General features: G+C 46.0%; 1 protein-coding gene across 1 annotated transcript in view; it reads right to left on the minus strand.

Annotated features, from left to right (window-relative positions):
* The window catches only part of AIPL1 (AIP like 1 HSP90 co-chaperone), a 316,559-nt gene that overhangs the window by 229,659 nt on the left and 65,796 nt on the right, over positions 1-21,104 (minus strand). Inside the window, exon 3 of the mRNA XM_086958475.1 lies at positions 6,152-6,340. Within this exon, the coding sequence (XP_086814601.1) occupies positions 6,152-6,340 (189 nt within the window). The remainder of the gene's footprint in view (positions 1-6,151; positions 6,341-21,104) is intronic.

Genomic DNA, 21,104 nt, shown 5'->3' on the forward strand with positions numbered 1-21,104 from the left:
GACCGGTTTCTGGCATTACAGCCGTCTTCGGCCCGGCTTGCTTGAATCCTGATGGTGCAATAAGCAAGGGACTCACATCTGAGTATACCCTTCCACGCTTATGGTGGACAAAATGATTCTTATTGGTCTGGCAGGAATATATGGTTTAAGATAGCTTGCTAATTGGGTTGGACCCATTTGATTGAGTGCTTTAAATGCAATGCAGAGGGATTTAAATTGAAGCAGCTTTGTTACCATCAACCAATGTAGCTGTGGGAGAACGGCAGTTACAGACTCCTAGGAGAACCCTAATTGTGGTATTTTGTACGATCTGCAGTTTTTGGATGCTACATTTCGTTGCGCTGGTGAATAAGCGTTACAGTAATCCAGTCTTGATGATATAAAGACGGATATAGCTGCTTTACTAAGTTCTAACTGGATTGAGGGTAGGACCTTCCGCAGGATTTTTAATATAAAATAGCAGCTGCAGGTGGTGGAGTTAATTTGAGCCTCAAAGGATAGTTTATTGTCCATAATAACTCCAGGATTTTTGCTTTTGAGACAGGCGTGGGTAGTGGTCCGAGCTGGGCAGGCCACCAGTTATTGGTCCAACAGTGGGGATTATTGCCAAAAAGTAATACTTCTGTTTTGGAAGTGTTCAATTTCAGACAATGTCTGACATTCAATTCCCGATGTGACTCATGCAGTTTTGAAAGCTACTTGCAGTGGTGCTGGAAGAACCACTTATAGAGACAATTATTTGTGTATCGTCGGTGTAAGATACAAGGGCAACCATGACTTTTTAATTAGTTTGGCTAGTGGGATGACGTATAGGTTCAAAAGTTTGGGGCTCTAGGAGGATCCTTGGGGTACCCCACACAGCAGTGAAAAGGGAGGAAATACAAAGTTGCCTAATGTGGCCCACTAAGATCGCTCAGATAGGAAGAAGCCTAGCAGGGAGAGCGTCTGTCCCTGATCTCAATGGTAGCCAAACGGTCCATCAGCAGCCCATGACGAACAGTGTCAAAAGCTGCCAACAGATCCAATAGGATCAGGGTGGTGCTACCCCGCCATCCAAAATCCGTCTGAACTCCTCAGTGGCCATAATCAACGGCAGTTCTGTGCTATGATGTGCACGAAAACCGAATAGGGAAGAATCGAGGATTTAGTTATCCTTGATGAAAGAGGAAAGTTCTTAAGTGATGGTCTTTTCCACCACCTTCGAAGGAAAGGGGAGTCTGGAAATAGACCTACAGTTAAGCGGATCCTTGGTGTTCAGTGTGGTTTTTTTTAATAATGGAAGTACGGATGCTTTCTTCCATTGTAGTGGAAACCTCCTAGAAGTGATCATAGGATTAGAGATCACTGTCAAATAGGGTGCAAATGTATCAAACGATATGAGTAAAATTTTAGGGAAACAGGGATTGACTGGAGAGCCTGATTTAATGGTTCCGTTTAATTGTAAGGTTTTATCCATGCTTAATGTAATGTCGTAAACGAGGACATGGTGGCAGATGGTGCCTCTATTGTAGGTATTATTGTATGAGATTGGATAGAGGTCTTTGCCTGGCCATTGGACTGTTGTAAAAAAGAATCATAGACAGCTTTGACCTTATTTTGGAATGTGTCCCCTAAGGTATTACAGAATTCCAGGCTGGCAGCGGTGTCTTGAGGGACTGACAGTGTGGCCAAGCTTTTTACAGTGATGAACAGGGTTTTGGGACATCTGTTAGCTGCTCTAATTTGCTTGGTAAAATAGGCAGCTTTCTCACTGACAATGAGGGTTTTAAATATCTGAAGGGATTCTTTATATTTCTTTTTGGTGATGACATTATTGTCTAATCTCCACTTCCTCTCAAATCTGCGGCAAACTTGCTTTTGCAGTTTGAGCATATCATTAAACCATGGTTCAGAAGAGGTGTGCCTAATCCGATGGCTAAATCTTGCCGGTAGTGATAATTCATGACCGCTGAATCAAAATTGGAAGACAGACTTGGAGCAGATTTTGATAATCGTGCTACTATCTGATTGGCCTCAATTTTATTCCAGGGTTGACTGATAAAGGATTCTACTGCCTGTTTGAGGTGTGGTCTTTGAGGTAGAGTCATTTTAAAAAGGACTGCAAAATGGTCGGCCCATGTCAAAGGGAGAGAATCATTCCAATTTGTGTGTGGGTTATCTGTGAAAATTCTGTCCAAGCAGTGGCCTGCGGTGTGCGTTGCACCTTCAACCAGTTGATGAAGGTCAACACTGGTCATCTGATTGAGAAGGGCACTGGAGTCCAGATCCGCAGTGTTTTCAAGGTGAAAATTTAAATCACCTAAAAAGTTAAAGTCGGGATGATCCGCTTTAAGAGTTAGAAGATGATCGAGATTGTCAATTGTTACAATTTCCAAGAAAGGAAGAGAAGAAGCAGTGAAGGTAAGAACATCTTCTTTATTCCAATCATCCGGTCTCCACAAATTCCTAAGGTGTGAACATTCTAAGGTGAGCTCTCAGTGGAACATACTAAAAGCGGAGGAGAGGGCAGGGGAGGTCAGAATGTACCAAGGAAAATAGAGGAAATTACAACATCAATGAAAGGGGACTTTGAGTTGGGTGGTCTGTAAAGAAGGATGCCATCAAGAGAGTAATGTTTGTTTAACTCAACTTTGAAGTTCATGACCTCACAGGCTAGATTCCCAGTTATTTTTGATGTACAGGATTTAAAGTTAGAATTCAGGTTCAGCGCTAAGCCGCCCCTTTTCTTTCCCACTCTGTCCACATGGAGGATTTTAAAGCCTGGGGGAAGGAACAGGAGTAGGTTAGTGTCAGAGGAGGCCTCTTCCCAGGTTTCTGTTACGAAGGCTAGGGCAATATCATGTGATTCTAAGACCTCTCAGAAGGAGATGGTGTTTTTAACTAACGATCTAGCATTAATGTTGGCTAGCACACAAGGATAGGCTCCGAAGTTAGAGTTTTGTGCTTCTGTTGGGCATAAAGACCACCTGATAGGGGTATACTAAGGTGCTAGTCACTTTTTTCAACCTGGTTGCCAATATCTTAGACCAGGTAGACAAAGGGGGCATCCTCCATATACCTCTCAAAAGAACACCCCCGGACCAGTAGAAGATTCATAAGAAGGACTGTCCTGCTGTCTGACGAAACAAAATTAGGCCTGTTTTCCTTGAACCCAGTATCCCCAGAAGTGACTTCACAGGTCAGTTGACTGACCTCCTGTTTAAGCTACAGCAACACAACAAGCTTCAGAAACCTGCTCTACAACTGCCCAGCTGACCATCACCAACAGGAGCTGCCTGGGCCTGACTTGGCCCTGCTGCTGGCCTCTTCTAAAGTGAGTCCAGATCCCCTAAAGGTACCTCCACAGGTCTTGGACCCTTATCTAGCTTCAGAGAGCACACCTCCTGCTTCAAAAGCACCAGTCCTGAGCTCCTGGTGAAGTTCCCTAGGCCTTTGGTTTCTCTCTGATGGCAAACAGACTCATCGCATCTCCCGGCAACTATCCACAACACTCACTGATGCTAATCTCCAGAGAGAACCTGCCTTCGCATCTGCTTCAAGATCCAGGATCAACAACAACAGTCCATGCAGCCAACACATAACTCCGGCGACAACCAACTCTACACGTCAAACAGGGACTGTCCCCGATGCCAGGCCCGCTTCTCTTGTCAACAACTGTTTCCTCATGTTGACCGCTAACACTGAAGTAGGCTGTAGCTTGTACACATAAGGGTGTGGCCAAGGAGCAGCAGATAGTCCTGTCTGGTGACCAAATGGTTCAGAAGCTCCTGGGTAATTTTACAGTAATGCAAAGCGAATGCCCTGCAAAAGGAGGTGGGGGACTGTGAGAAAATATTTAGTAGTAGGTGGTAGAATTTCTCCATTCAATGCTTAGTTTACGGGAAAAATCAGGCATCTCTTCCACCATCTCAGAACTTTCCTGGATAGACTTCATCTTAGAAGACGATCTCAGTGAAAGAAGGCTTCTGACTTGGCTGAAGGAAGAGACACCACTTAAGGCCTCAAGGACTCCTGAATCCTGGTGGCACGAAGGGGCAGAAACTGCTTTTGAAAGGTTGAGGATGGCCTCCTGAATCCAAGATGGTCCAGCTAACCACAGCAGACTGAATCTTGCAGGAGACCTGACTGGAGAGTCACTTGGTGCCCAGATGCCCCTCATGAGAAGTAGGGGTTGCAAGACTTACCAGAGTGAGCTTTTCCAGCAGATGGTGATAAGTCACAAGGTAAAATCTATGATGTGACAGCCCACGCTATTCCAATGCAGTCGCCTTAAAATTGTGCCTAGTTCCTGTTCAACCATAAACTGTTGTTTACATTTTATTGTTGATTTGTACCTAAAAATGTAAAAAATGTACCTCTCTTGTTCCCTTTAACCTATTCTAAAGATCTTGCTGTTTTCTGCTCATTACAAATGTCTCTTTTTTTCTAGATTGGTTTGGTAAATTGTGTTGGGTTATTTTCTTGGCTTAAATTTGTTGACCTTACAGTAACTTACTTCTCTGGATATATAACCTGTTGCTTTTATCATGGCTACCAGTGGTTGAGCAGAGGTTATCTTGGTATTTTAACCTAACCAGATGATAGGGGTCAAATAATACAATTTCTGGCAATGCACCTACGTATACATCCTGCAAATTCACTCATTTTATATACATTTTAAAGGCATTCTCTTTCACTCTATAGTGGATACAATTTTGATAACTAGGCCGTCTCAATATACTGTTGACACATATAAGTATTTCCTTATTAGTGCTGACCAACATATTAAATAAAACTGTGCTCATTGTATTATTAATATAAATCTTGATCACCCATTCTTCAATCTGTATTAATGGTGCATTTGTTTACTCTGCAATCTCTCTCTATAATTAATCAACCTTCAGAGGTCTCTACCCTCCCACTGTGCTTATACACACATTGATAAATTGCCTTCCCACTTGCTTTGGAACCAGTTTTGCAAATTGCATCGCTCCTCTTGTTTTAGGAGTAGACAATCTACGTTTCTCACTTTAGAGGATTTTAATATCAAGTTCGTTGGCTAGCCTTGCTTCCAGCAACCTAATGTCAGAGTCTACTATGCTTGGCCTCAAACAAATACTGTCTGAGACCACTCACGCACCTATCCGCAACACCATGGATGTGGGGTATTTACTGTATGGCGCTCCATGTCGCAAGGATTAACAGATATGTTAAGCATCCTGATGTATCTGTTGCCACAAAAATTAAGTGTGTCTGTGACAGACACAATTCCATCAATGTGTGATTTCACATAGGGCAAGCCCATTGGAAAAGGCCTGCATCACCCATTATGCCTGTTTCAAGCAGGCGTAAGGATTTGACGCAGTGAGGCTGTAGAAGTGGTACAGTGAAATCTCATAGATTTCACTGCAACACTTCTACGAACCTTTTCTGCACTTGAACGCCCACCCTGCATACATTATACCTGTTGCACGTATAATGTAGTGAAGGGGTTTATAAAGTGATGCATCTGCCCGGATTTGTCACTTTGTAAATAAGGTGCAGTGTGGCGCATTTTTTGCGCTGCCGCACCGTCACAAAAAAGTAAATAAGGGACTATATTCTGTGAACTTTTACATAGTCAATCCCAAACCACTCTCTCCTCTACGACTATGTAAATGCTGACAAACTAGGTGCCATGTTAGTAGCCTCGTCGTGTACCATGCTGAAGAACAGTGAAATTAGCAATGCAAACCTCAATTTGTGAAGTTCGTTTACATGTAAATCCTTAAGTCGTGCCAGAATAGGCTCCAATAATCCATTCTGGAAATAGCAGCATGATCACCACCTAGCCTTACTGAATGCTCAAGACTCCCTAGAGACTCCCTAGACACTTTGATCTGCCAAGCACCTGGAGAGGTCAACCCCATTTCCAGGATCTGGCGTGAAACCGTCTCGTCCTTCCTCCTGTTAAATTTTTTATATACATTTTAAAGATATTAATACACATTACAATGGCCCTCTAAACTTGCAGGATTTAATACAGTTCCTGATGACTCTTTTAGAGAACACTAGGATAGTGTATTCTGCCTTGAAACCTGCAGTGCTTTTGCATGTATCTCAATATATATTTTACTTGCTCAAATTCACTCCAATCTCTAAGAAACTGGGAGACTACTGCAATCAGTGTTACCTTTAAAAGTTCGATCACAAAGATGAGTGGCTGAGGATCCTTCTGAAGTTCATCTAGGTCGTCATAGCCAAGCGTGTGGTAGGCGAACATATTGGCCTGTCCACATGTGTGCATGTGCCACTCCGTTGGGTCCTTTCCTTCGGCAATTCGGCGTAGGCTTTTGGAGACCAGAGGGTATACGCCTGTATGCTGAACACAAAAGGAAATATCTTACTTACAAAGCTCTAGCACACCATTTCCAAAATAGGAGAAATTTATATGGCCTTCGTGGTTCAGACAAATATAAGGATCTGGTGTGAGATCTTAGTGTGCTTTGTTGTAGTGCTCCATTGGCCTTAAATTCTAAATTCCATATTTGTTAAGCACAACTTAACATTTCACCTGGAGGCCATCAGGGAGACTAAGTGAGCTACTGCCAACAGTTAGATGATGCTGAGCTGGCTGCAACTGGCAATCAAACCGTGAGCCACGTGATCAGATTCACTCACTCTGCCTGATGCGCCACATCTCTTTGCCTGGATCAGCCAACTACAACCACCCAATACTTTTGCCACAGAAATAAAAGCAATTTGTAGGAAGGGACATGCACTTTCGAGGCTCAACCCCGTTGGAAGTTCTTGTCTTGAGTTTTCATCCTGAGTGAGACTTCCAGAAACTATTTAGTGAGGATTCTGCACTGGTCCTGGATTATAGAGGGCCAATGGCTACATACATAGATCTTGGAGGGAGCTCAACGAGATTCAGGACACTGGGTGTGACCTTCCACGTAAGAGCGACACAAGTAATGCCAAGGGAGGACATTATCACAAGACAACAGTAAACAAACTGGATGTGTGATCTAAGGTCATCTCTGTGGAGTGGTGTTGATCTAAATCATCATCAGACCTATAGCAAGGCAATGCTGGGCAACCATCTACCATGCCTCTATCAAGGGGGTACCATATTACAGAAGAATTCTTTGAGGACCAACACTACAGTTTGAAGCAGAGATGATCCAGTGAGAACTGTTATGTGGTTACAGATTGCATTTAAAATTGACTGAAAAGTGGTGGGAAATATAAAAGACAGTCTTAGAGCCAGATAAATTTTATTTGGGGTGATTCATGCACGTTATAAATTAAAGTAACATAATATGACGAAGATGAAAAACTGGCTGGTGTTCAGTTCAGGATTTTTTATGTATGGTTCCACTAAAAACCTTCAGAACATCAGCCTCTATCATCCTCTTATAAGATATAAATTCTGTCAGAATGGACAATATGTTGAACTACAAAACTCATACATTAGCAGCCTGTTTACAATAAATTTAAGGAGGTATTAGAGTGTAATCCATCTAAATAAATTTGATATTTTGTTCTTAATTATATTCCAGTAGCATGTTTGCTTGACTTCAAGAAAGAGGTACTGTTCACTTGTAGATCACGGAAAAAGCAGCGGTCCAGGTGGTCTCTGGACTAAATAAAAAGTGGTCCGGGCCATACGTGTACTGGATGGCCATAGAAGGATGAATAGTTTCTGAAGTGGCTAATTAGATATACAGGATACCCTGTATGGCCAGGAACTATAGTGCTTGGAAAAATTCCGAACGTATGTCCGGGGAACATCTCTGTGCTTTAAAGGTTCCATGATCATCATGACCCTGGTGGCAAGCTGTAGGGTGTAGGGTAAATAGCTTCTGGATTCAAGCAGGGTTTATTTGGAAGCTTCATGTTGCACTATAACTTGAACACTAGTGACAAGCCTGCAGTAAAACAAATGTAGGTGTGGTTCTTTGAGACCTAATACCATATTAATGTTTATTTCTAGGACAGGTGATGGATGTCTATCAACCAGAGACAGCTAAATTTGTGGAAAGTATGTTATGTAGGCTGTTGCTCGCCCCCAAATCATTCCTGCTCACTTCAGCAGTTTGTAAGCTATTTTAGGACTTTTACTTAAGCATCCACTAACAATTTCAATTGGTGAACGGTGGCAATGAATCCAAACAAATGATAGCGGATGGCATCCATCACTTGCCCATGCTAGAGGATGACATCCATCATTAACCTACGATAGCGGATGACATCCATCATTTACCTACAATAGAGGATAACATCCGTCCTTCAACTACTTTGGCGGATGACATCCATCCTTTACCTAAGATGAGGGATGACATCCATCATTTCACTATGATATTAGATGGCATTCATCCTTATCTACGATGGCGGATGGCATTCATCATTTAACTATGATAGCGGATGCCATCCATCCTTTACCTACGATGACGGATGATATCCATCATTTACCTATCATGGCAGGTGTCATCCATCATTTACCTATGATAGCAGATTGCATGCACCATTTACCTACAATAGCGCATGAAATCCATAATTATACACCATTGCCTAAAAAATGAGGTACCATTGCAGGGGTCTCCAACCTTTTCTGTACTGAGAGCTACTTACGTTCAATATAACGCATTGAGAGCTACTAATATTATAAATGTTGTATGATGTAAATTTTTTTAATATGTATAATAATTCAACCAAGCAAAGGCTTTCTAATTTAGTAAGCTGGCTGCACACAGGTGAGTTACTCAGAGGTAGCTGGAAAGCCTTCTTTCTGACATGGTGTTGGTGGTTTTAGGACTCTGGGCACTTTAACACTGCTGTACAGTTTAAAGTGCATGTGCTCTCTGTGTTAAATATGGTAAGATTGGTCTGCACCTGTCTGGCCTAATTAATTTACCTGTCAATACTTTGTGAAGTGGTATCTCATATACCCAGGGCTGGTAAATTAAATGCTACTGGTGGGCTTGCAGCGCTGATTGCACCACCCAAAAAGGTAGCCTTTCAAACCTATCCCACTCCTCTGTCATTGCAGGGCCTGCGCGCGCAGTGTTACTGCCGCTGTGACGTGGCACCTAAAGTGTGTGCCATGTCCGTGACCCCCTTTTACTACATGTCAATCACCCCTAAGGTTGGCCCTAGCTAGCCCTATGGGCAGGGTGCATTGTAGGTAAAAGATAGGACATGTACCTTAAGTGTGTGAGATGTCCTGGTAGTGACAAACAGCCATTTTGGTTTCTCACTACTGTGGGGCTGTCCTCCCATAGGCATGCATTGGGATTCCCTGATAAGTGTTTCACTGGTAATCCCTGATATGAGAGGCGCAGCGTGGTCAAGTTTGGTATGTTAGGAATAGGGATAATAAATGCTACGCAATGGTGTGCACAGATTTATTATAACTATTTTAGAAATGGCCATTTTAGAAGTTGGCATTTCCGTGTGCTATGTGTCAGCCTGCCTGATGTGAATTGCATGTCTAGCTTTTGAGTGACAGGGACAGGGAGGTGTGTGTGGCTCCAGGAGGGGCAGGGTGAGTTAGGACTAGGCTGAATGGGACATCTACATTTTGAGTAGTGGGAGGTGAACTCCCTGGTCCATAAATAAGATTGTGCCTGCCCTAGTGAATGTTGGCTCCGCCCCCCTGTGGTGTTTCTGATAACTAGCCCCCACCTAACAAAGGGGAAGAGGAACTTGGAAAACAAAGTGCTCCAAATCCCCCCTGAACCAGTTGCATCTGGTTCCCCCATGACCTGCACTGCAGACAAAGAAATGCTGAGCAAAGAATGTGGGGGCTGTGACCCCATGATCTGTGCTGTTCCTGGACTTGTGAGGGGCTTTCTCCTGCTGGGGCCCAGGAGGAACCGACATGGGGGCTTGCCTCCCTACTGGAGGGCCCTATGAGCTGGTCTCCCTGGGCCAAGCTATGCCCCAGGGGCCCTGGAAGACTTTTGCGCCCTGTGATCGCTCTGCCTTTTTCAGTTCCCAGGACCTTATGGACTTTTTAGAGCTCTTACGCCCTGTAGGTTCTTCTATTTTAATTGGCCCCCAGAAGAGCAGTGCGTGGGCTTTTGCAGCGCTAAGCTGCGATCATTTCCGAGGGAATCCCGACGTGGGGATTCCCTCACAGTGTGTGGGAAGAGCGGGTGCCCACCCCGCGTTGGTGTGTGTCACGAGGCGGGAGCCCACCCCGCCTTTATGCTGAAGCGGGTACCCACACTGTGTTATTTTTGCATTTGAAAACGTTGCTCCAACAGCGGGAGCCTATCCCGCAGTTTTGAGATTTTCGGCGGGAGCCCAATCCGCTTATGCTTTGTGCTGTTGGCGTGTGCCCACCCCGCATTTCACCGTCGAGATTGGCCCGGAGGTAGTCAGGCAGCTGTGCCTGGAGGTGGGCGAGGCCTGCCGAACTGGCCGGAAGTCAGCAAGTACCAATCGGGGCTCCTGTGAGCTGAGGGAAGCCCCACTTATGCTGAGAAGTAGTGCGGGAATAAGTCACTGGTGATGTGGACAAGGAATTAGAGAAGAGTGGGTCTCCTGTAAGCGGAGGAGAGCCCTGCATGCTGCCTGAGAAGTCCGGAAGTGGTGCATTCCATGAGAGGGGCTCCTGAGAGATGGAGCGAGCCCCGCGGGCACCACAGAAGTCGGAGCTGTGGTGCCGGCCCCTGCCGCGCTGAGGAGAAGGCTGCAGTGAGGTCGGAGAAGAGGCCCCAACAGCTGGACCTTTCAGGGCACATTTCCAGTGCCCAGAGCCTACGGAGTCACCCACAGAGAGCTCGGTGAGTGGGACTCAGTTGTACACTGGTTGGGTGTGTGTCGGGGCACATTGCCGGTGCCTGCCCCCTGTGGTAGTGCTTAGGGCACCGTGAGTGCCCGTGCTGATTTCTCCAGCTGGACAGAGGGCAGCAGTAACATGGGTCTAGTTGTTAAAGAGCCCAGTGGGGCTTGCAAGGCACAGTAGTGTCAGCACACTTCTTTTCCTTTGGAGGCACTTTTAAGATAGAGTAAGGTACACTCCTGCCCTGCCCCAGCACCTTTGCGCACTTTGCAGGTTGCTGTATTGGCAGCCAGAGGGCTAAAGGGGTAGCCCTTGAGTAAACCCTGACTTTATGGACAGAGGGCATTGGAGCCCCCGGAGAGGCCAGTTAGCCTGGGGTCAGTTTTGGTGATGGGTAGGGCTCTAGGCGCTACTAGGATTGCGTAATGTGTTGATGCCTGACCTAATTATTGCCAAATGTGATTCCTTCACCATGAGTGTGGCATAATGTGTTTATGCTAATGCCATGCTATGATGTTTTGGTGTAGTTCCTATTAGATAAATGTGGTTATGCTTGTGAGGTTATTGCATAATGTGTTTATGCTGGTGAGGCCCATTTATGTTTATGAGGTTTGTGCCTATTATGATTTATTGCCTAATGTCATGTTATGATATTTTAGGAGGGTGTCTAATGCTAATGTGATAATGCTTAAGTCTTTATGGTACCAGTAGTTACTGGTTGTGTTTTGCATTTACCTACCTGATCTGATGGTTCTGATGTTGGCCCAATTGGCCTGGTCCTTTATATAATCCCCTGTGAACATTGCCTAGTGCCAGTTGGCACAGTGTAAATATGTGATTACGTTTCTCATGTGTTTATGATAATACAAAGGCTATTTTTGATATTACCTTGTTTGGAGTTTCTTTTGTAGTGTGCCTAGATTTTATTGCGGCGATAACGCAGTATTACCAACGTTTATCTCCGCGGAGATAGAAAATCCAGCGATATCGGCAAATCCCATGTTTAACGCGAGATTTCCAGTGATAAAAATTCTATCGCTAAGGAAAATCTCGCTAATAGGCAGGTGGGGACTTAGCCATAGAATCCACCTCCCATTGACTATTATGGCTAAGTCAGGTTTATACCAGGTGTAAAATTCTGGCACTAATCGGGGTAAGCGTGCGTCTTTTTTATCGCGTCGCGGGTATTGCTAATAGGCCATAGCTGTGTTAGCGACTGTTTTCAGTTGCTACCAGTTTGGGTACACCCACTTTGAATGTCATTAGCGATAAATATCGCTGACATGCAAAGCGGGCCCCAAACAGGTTGCGATCGCCTGGAAGCTGTCGCTAACTGCTGTTAGCGACAGCTTGGTAACTGGGCGATCAAAAAATCGCTGCTTTATAGCCCTTGCTAATATGCCCCCATGTTCTTGTGTACTGAATGTATGCTTTGTCTAAAGTCCTAAAAAAGGGCCTGCCTTTTAAAGAAACCTCTTTTTCCCCACCTTGGAAGGCGAATCTATGCTGGATTTTCTATTGAACTTTACTGAGTTCTTTGTATTAATGAATTATGAAATAATATACTGACTGTTTGATTGTCCAGCTTATGTATTGTTTAAGTAAACGCTTAAATTTTAGACAGTGTCTTTCATTCTTATGGACAATGTCATCACTTTATTCTAATTTGTATGATTTTTAAAATAGAGATGGGAGCACCAAAGTCAGTACAGAGACTACACCACTCCAGTCCCAGCTCTTGGCAAGCATTGGGCAGGTAAAGGAAAGACAGATTTGTGTGGCAACAGATCTGGTAGCAGAGCTCTCATTGTTTCCGGTCGGCACTGAATGGACCTACGTGGATGAGGTAAATTGACTATGGAGCTGATTACTCTTCCTTCATGGTTCAGGCGATTTTGCACAGAAATTCAAATTGACCCAGCCCCAACCTGATCCTGATTCCCCAAGACAAGGTATTAGAGAGATCGAAATGAGTATCAATGTGAGTAAGAAAGAGACAATTTTGTGTGGTTACCCTCCCATATTTTGCTTCAATGTTGATCGTTATGACTCTGAAGGTGCACTGGAGCCTGCTGCCCAGGCCACAGAGGCAGTGCTCTCTCCCTAAAACTGATGTGTGTGAATTAGTAACCCCAGTTTGCAAGGACTCTAACCCCCCGGTATAAGGAATCAGTGGTACACAGGGTCTGTGTGCAAAAGGGGTCACCAGGGCTTGAAGCACTGCTTGTGCCACCCTGAGTGACCCAAGTCTGCAGGCTAGCCATTGCAGACTGCAAGAGCAGTGCAAACTGCTCGAATTCAACTTTGCCCCCACCATTCGTGGCAAGAACGAAGCACTATCTTTAATACATGTCAGTCATCCCTAAGGAAAGCCTCCACAGCCCAGGAGCCAGGGTGCATAATATTAAGGGTGGGGACATTTAAGTGCAAACCTATATGTCCCTATTGTGACCTTTACCATTAAAGGATTCTATAAGTGTTCAGCGGTCCATAGGAGAAAATGGGCTGGCACCCGGGCAACCTCAGGGTTGCTAGCTCCATTATGGTTCCGCCAAAATATGCCACGTTTGGTATCCAACAACGTGCCTCCTCACCCCTAACACAAACCTTGTGCCAGAGGTGATGTAGTATGCACCCAGGTGGCTACCTTGGAGGATGACCACGTGGTTGCCCCGGGGTTGCTCAGGCTGCCAGCCCTTGCTTGCAGCCACCGCAATGTGAATACTCCCAGGAGTCAGGAACAAAGGCCTGAGCAGGAAGGAGGTCACACCTCCTCCTTCTCAGGATGGCCAGTGTAGTGACACATCAAGGCGGTGAGCTTCAAAGGCTACACCGCCTCTGATATGCATATGGGCTGTCTCCTAGAGGAGTTAACAGCCCTCTTCCTGCCCCAGGCACATTTGCACCAGGACAGATGGAAAATGAGGTGTTCAGGGGGTGTACAACCCCAAAAGGCTAGCTACAACTTTAGGGTGGGCTACCTGGTCTGTACAGCTGAGGAAGACTTCTGCCATTTTTTTAAATGGTAGAATAGAGGTTTCTGAGTAGAAAAGGTGACCTATACCACCGGAGGTGGTCACTTTAGGAGCCGATTTGCCGCTGGAGCTAGTAGCCCATTGTCCACTGGCAACCACACCCCTAACGGCACTAAATCTAAGATTTAAGAGCCATCCCTGACACCAGAACCTCAGTTCCTATCCAACTTACATCAAAGAGGACAAAGGGGAGACCTGAGAATAGGACAACAAGATTTGCACAAACCAAAAGAGGGAGACTCTGAATCTACTGGAACTGCACAATTGAGGCTCATCCTAGGATAAAGATCGGTTCCCCCAGACAGAGGGACCCCAGTGAGAGTCAGAAGCAACCTCAGACTCCCCTGGACTAGTGCCACTAGTCCCCTGCAAACTGCTGGTAAAATAATACTCCTGATTCACTGACCATCGGGCACTCCGAGGGATTGCTCAAATCCTGATGGTCTAGTGCATTGTATGAACTATAGTTCTGCTCTCCATGAAGTTTCAGGCAGCTACCTTGTTCCCCGGGATAACTGGATGTCAAAGCAACATCTGCTGTGCTTGCCGCTGCCAAGGCTTGTTGGTCATTACACACAGGTAGTCTAATGGGATAGAGAAATCCAACCACTAACATCCCAGCTCCCTGACCATTTAGAATTCACACAACGTACTTCTGGTGCATAAAAGGAAGTGATAGTTGTCCGTTGGAGGATGCTTTTTTAGGACAAGATTGCTCACTCACCCGAAGGTGACATTCTTCATCATTGGTTTCCATTCTGACAACGTAAGGCACCTGGTGTGAGCTACATGTCTCCAATAAAGCAGAGAAGAGGTGTTTTAGAGCAATATATGAGTGAGGGGCAGAATGCAAGCAAAACGAGTGAAATGCATAATACTATATGCTTGTGGGCTGACTATCATTTTATTCGAATGCCCCCAGTGGATTGGATTAAAAAAGGAAAGAAATGACAGGGAGTTTGAAAACAATACTCCCTTTAAAAGGTCAACATGTTTCTGCCCTAGTGAGACCCTGCGTGGGGTTCAAGGGCATTCGTCAGGACCAAAGTAGTACAGTCACTCTGCAATAATATTTGTAAAACTGATAATGGTTTCGTGAAAGAAGGCCCAGTGATACTGAAGATGGCCTTCAATGTCTAATCACGGGGTCCCCCTTTATACCATAACTCTCAAGGGTATGCTATCCAAAGAACATGCAGATGCAATTGAGCTCTGCGATTTATGTGGCCTTTTGAGACTCAAGAATGAGTTGAACACTTACGTTACAGTACGGCACATATTGCTCATCCAGCCCCAAATACCTCTGCTCCCCTTCTTTGGAGAATTGTAGTCACCACCATGCTAGGCAGGTGTGAGGAGGGTACCCAGTGATGAAGCATGTCACCTTTGGTAGAGTGAGGGTTCTTGTCCTAAAATAAACATCCTCCAACAGACAACTATCCCTTCCTTCCATGTACCAGATGTACTTTGTCTGTATTCAAGGCTAGTCACCGGTCTGACAAATGACCTCTGCACTTGACACTGCATCTAGAGGGAACTTCATCCAATGTTCGTCCGACACCAGCAGCTGTCCCATTGTTGATCTTTTGCACCGTTTCCCCGCAGCACCATCTAAGCATTAAAGCTGATCTCCTCCAGATCCTGTTCAGCATCAGAGACAGCTAGGACAACTCTGTACCTGGGTTCTATGGGCCAGGTAAAATCTAACTGACTGTTGAGGCTTGATCCTGTGGCCCACATGTCCTTTACCCCCCATGGGGTAAGTGACCGATTTTCATTACCACTATTTCCCATTAATGGCAATGCAAAAGTTCTGCAGTTTTGAATTGCTGTGATTTGTGATTTCTTCTAAAATCCATAACTCTGGTTATATGTATCTGAATACATTTGTTTTGATGACTAAATTTCTGCTTAATTTTTATAAATTGGAGTCGGATTTCTTTTGAGTTGTGTCAATTACTGATGGTCCAGACTGGAACTTTGAAATGCTTAACACATGTTCCTCTAGTAAAGCCTGACTGCTCTTTGCCACACTACCAGGCCTGAGCTAAGGATTTATCAGTGTGACCATCTTTGTGGTTTTCAATAGTATTGCATGGTGAAGCCTAATCATATTATACATTTCGGTTCCAAACAAAAACTCTTGTTTTGTGCCGCGCTCCTCAGGGGTACACAGAGAGCCCATCATTTTACAATCAGATACTCAATAAAAATTTAGAGACCTTGCAGTTGCCATGCAGCTTGACTCTAATTCAATACATTGATGATCTACTCATTTCATCAATGAAAAAAGAAGTTCATAGTCAAGACACCATAGCCCTGCTCTACTATTTTGGTGACTACGAGCATACAACTTCTCCTGAAAAGTTAGTTTTTTTAAACGAAAGTCAGGTATCTGGGACATCAAATTGAGAAGGGAATCAGAAGAGTGCCCCATGAGCACACTTAAATAGTCCTAAAGATCAAAGTTTCCTACTACACACAGAGAAATGCGAATATTTTGGGGCATGGTCGGCTACTGACGGCAATGTATCCCAAATGTTTCCTTTGTTGTGAAACCTTTGTTGAGGCAGACGCACACCTGTGTAAATGACCCAGTACCAAGGGATGACGAGAGCATGGAAGCCTTCAGGAACTCAAAAACTTACTTTGTAGTGCACCCGCTCTTGGAATGCCAGACTGCATGAAAAAGATCATACTCTTTTGCCATAAATGAGATAGGTGTGCTTTATCAGTGTTGACAGATGCCCTGAGAGATCAAACATCTAATCAGCTACATTTCAGCAACCCTTGATCCTGCAGCCGCAGCATTGTGTGGTTGTCACAAAGTGGTTGCAGGAGTTAGCCTAAGCATTCAACAAAGTGAGGGGATTCTGATGGCAATATGTACATAAGAAGGTGCAACACCCTAAACCTGCTTCTTTGTTGTCCTCCCCAGACGGAGACAAATAGGGTGATTTTTACCACAACTTTGTAAGTGTTATCGAGTTATGCACAAAGCCAAGACCAGACATACTAGATGTATCCCTGCCTATATCTGATCAGACCACGTTTGTTGATGGCTCTTGTTTGAGAGCTGCTTATGATCTTTGTACTCTAAGCTCGGTCGTGGAAGCATCCTACCTGTGTCATGTAATCTCTACACAAATAGATGAATTGATTGCTTTTATCTGAGCCTGTTGTACATCAGAGGGGTTGCACGTTTTGTATTTACGCCAACACCAGTATGAATTTGGTATTGTGCATGACTTTGGTACGCTGTGGTCACAACAAGGGTTCATGACCTCTGCTGCTCACCAATAAACAATGGGCTGTATGTCTCCAACTTGTTGGAAGCACTTCATTTTCCAAAGGAGATTGGTGTGGTAATCTGTGTTGTACACAAGAGTGGAAATGATTTTCTTACTTGATGCAACTGCTACATGGATGAGATTGCTCAATATTGTGCTCTTGAGTCTAGCACTCCCACACGGATGAGCCATTTTTTTTAAAGTAGTTTTTATTGCAGACATATAATACGTAAAACATTTCCGCACATGCATTACATCTCTGACTCCCCAGTGCATTATTCTCTGTTCAGCTCCGTACACAGCCTTTAGGCCCACAACCCAGAGGTCGGGCGGTGTCGAGCAGGGATGCGTCAGATGCATAAGTATAAAAGCAGTAACAACCCTTCTGCTAGGAGTATATACATCTGCTTTTTTTAATATCATCCCTTGCCCCCCTAAATTCCTGTAACAGTCCCCAACTTCCTTCCCCTCCCCCCCAAAATCCCACCACTTACGCGTAAGGACCCTTTTAGTTTAATCTATGGGTGTTATCAGGAGCTAATGGTTGTCTAGGTATGTGATGTGCCTGGCGTGTCTTGGGTGGTGTCTCTGTCAGGGTCAGGAGCCTCCTCATCCTCTTTCAGTGTGCTATCTCTCAAGGTTTGCACTAGCGCTACCCACGCTGCCACTGGGTCCATTGCCCTATCGCCTGGTTTCCGACGAGCCGTTTGGTATCGAAGTGCGCTTTCACGAGCAGCCCATTTCAGGAACTCATTGACCCACTGCCTGTGCGTGGGACCCGCTCTCGCCTTCAAAAGTCTTGTAATTTCCCTTTTGGCTAGAAGCAGGTCCATATCAATAAATGTACTTGTGGTCTTGTCTTTGAGTGTATGTGGGAACCAGTGCAAAATACTGACCGCCATGTCATACTGCAGACTCCTTTCTGTGACCTCGTTCAGCGTGTCACCAATCGCCCGCCAGTACTCCCTCAGGTCAGGGCAGGACCATAGCATATGGTCCAGTTCCGCCCCTTCTGTAGTGCATCTGGGGCATGCCGCCTCGGCTGCCCCGAAATATTTCCTAATTTTTCCTGGTTTTAAATAGGCTCTGTGGAGTACGTAAAAGTGGATTTGTTGAAAGCGCGCATTTCTCGTGCTCTTCTGGGCTCGCCGCACTATCTGGGCCCAAGTCGGCTCGGGGATCTCCTTATTCAGGTCTAATTCCCACCTGGCTTTTAGCGCTGTTAGGGGCGGCAGATTCTCCCGGAGCATTCTAGAATATAGGCATGTTACAGCCTTATAAGTCCCGGCCGCCTTCATGGTGTACTGACAGGCCATGGTCGTTGTTGGTTCTAAGAGCCCCCCCTTCCAGTGCGCCTGAATGGCCCCAGTCACCGCGGCATGCAGCAGGTATCCTCCCCGCGGAAGGTCAAACCGTTCCCGCAGATCTTGAAACGGGATGAGCGTCCCATCCTCGTAGAGGTCGCCAATCACCTGCAGCCCCGCGTCCTCCCAGACCTGTAGCTGCGACCAGTCCCGTCCCATGGGGGTGCGCCGTTATTATTCCAAGAGGTATCTCAGGAGCATATGGATGTCGCACGCCCGCGCGGCGTTGGGATCGGTTCCAGCAGAGACGAAACGTTTGCTCTTCAAGTGTTAAATCCCTAAGGGTAAGCCTCTGTTGCAAGGCTATATAAGCGAGGACATGTCTCGGAGTGCCTCCTTCCCTCTCGTGCTCCGGACCTCGGAATACCCTTGCCACTTCCTGTGTGAAGAGCTGCAATTGAGCTGCAAGTTAGTAGAGCTCGAAGTCTGGGACCGCTAGGCCTCCCTCGTCTTTCGGACGAGTGAGCGTAGTTAATGCGACTCTACACCTGTCCGATACCCAGATGAACGAAGTCAGCTGCGACTTCAATCTACGAAAGGAGGAGCTGGGCACCCAAACTGGTAGCGTGCGAAAATAATAAAGGAGGCGTGGCAGAGCAATCATTTTCAGTAAAGAGATGCGGCCGGTTACCGAGAGTGGAAGGGTAGCTCAAAAGGCCATGTTTCCCTTCAGTGCCCTCAAACATCTGCCTACGTTGCCATCCAACATATCTGCCGCTGTGTGGTACACATATACCCCTAAGAATTTCAGGCAGGTGGGTTCCCAGTTAAGTAAGGGCCGGTGGGTGGGCCGTGTCATACCTCGTCGCAGAGGGAATAAGCACGTCTTAGACCAGTTAACTTTCAAATCCGAAAGCTCTCCAAACCGCGATAGCAGACTTTCCGCCCCCTCTAACGCTTCTGTCGCGTCCTCTAGGAATAACAATAGGTCGTCTGCGTACAAGGAGATAAACTGTTGTCCTCACCTACTGTCTATGCCCCTGTAATGCTTCCCCGTTTGGGCTTCAGTCGCGAGAGGTTCAATCGCTAGGGCGAATAGCAGGGGGGATAGGGAGCATCCCTGCAGCATACCGCGCTCCACCGGGTATTGGTGCGAGATGAGGGACCCCACCCGCACTCTTGCTACCGCCAATGTGTACAGCACTCTCGTCCATCTGATATAACCTTCCCCAAGGCCAAAGATTACCATAACTTTGTATAAGTACTCCCATTCCAAGCTATCGAAAGCTTTCTCAATATCTATCGATAGGACCAGGGGCGTCTGGGCTCTTGGGTGTGTGTCCTCTAACAGGCGTATGAGCCTCCTAATATTTATAGTCGTGTTGCGCGCAGGGATAAATCCGGACTGGTCTTTATGGACCAAGTCAGGCATGTGTTTTAGAAGTCTGGCTGCCAGTATGGCACTTAAAATTTTGTAGTTCATGGTCAGCCTTGCGAGTGGCCTGTAGGAAGTCGGATTGCTGCTCTCCCTCGCAGGCCTCAGCAAGGGGATCACAAGTGCCTCACGCATAGATTGGGGCAAGCAGCCAGCAGTCCTGGCCTCGTTATACATCGTTTGGACACGCGGTGCCAGCAGGTCCAGATATTTGCTATAAAATTCTATGGGCAATCCATCTAATCCCGGCGTTTTGTTGCGGGCCATTCGTTTTACCGCCCCCCTGATCTCTCCTAGGTCTATGTCTCCGCTCAGATCGTCCGCCTGTTCTGGATCCAATTGTGGTAATTGTAACCCCTCAAGGAAAGCGTCAATGTCACACCCTCGCCCCTCCAATGCACTCTTATAGAGGATCTCATAATAGCCCTGAAAGCTGTTTAGTATCTCCGTCTGAGTATATTGTATGTGGCCTCCTTCCCCCTCCAGGGCCAGAATCGGGGAGCTTCGTTTAGTGGGGTTAGCCAACCATGCCAGCAGCGTACCAGCTTTATCCCCCTCAGCATGTGCCCTCAACATGTAGGCTCTGTAATCAAAGCTACGGAGGCGCTCCACTTCAGTCGCAACTGCTTTCCTAGCCGAGCTAACCTCCTCCTGGAGCTCAGGGTGACCCGGTCTCGCAACTTCTGCTTATCGCAGTTTGACCTCTGCCTTGTTCAGATCATCTAGTAAAACCTTGCGCATCCCTATCTGTTTTCCTATACACTGCCCCCTAACTACCACCTTGAAGGCGTTCCATTCCATCGCTCTAGAGGTAGTGGACCATCATTTTCGGCAAAGTATTGAGTTATCCCCTCCTCCAGTGCCACACTAAACAGCGGTTCGTCCAGTGTTTCAGGCCGCAGTTTCCAAGTCGGAACGTGTGAGAGCTCAGTCGCCCAATCTAGCGTGACCAACATAGGGTTATGATCCGAGATTGTCCTAGCGAGGTATTCAGTTCGTGCTACAGCTGACATCACTAGCGGCGAACACAATATTGCATCAATTCGAACATGTAGGTCGTGCAGGCTAGAGAAATGTGAGTAGTCCCGTTCAGTCGGGTGCTGTGTACGCCAGGCATCCACCAAATCCCAGCCCCCCTACCAATCTAGTCTACCTTTTGTGAGGCGGTGTACTGGGGAGTCCCAGGTTACATCCGTTACCGAGTTGAAGTCTCCTCCAATCATAACAGTGCCCGCTAAATAGTGCGCAAGTGTCCCAGAAAGTCCCGTTAAGAAGGCCAGCTGTTCT

This window comes from Lissotriton vulgaris, chromosome 2_1 (assembly GCF_964263255.1).
Source record: "Lissotriton vulgaris chromosome 2_1, aLisVul1.2, whole genome shotgun sequence".
NCBI classification, from domain to species: domain Eukaryota; kingdom Metazoa; phylum Chordata; class Amphibia; order Caudata; family Salamandridae; genus Lissotriton; species Lissotriton vulgaris.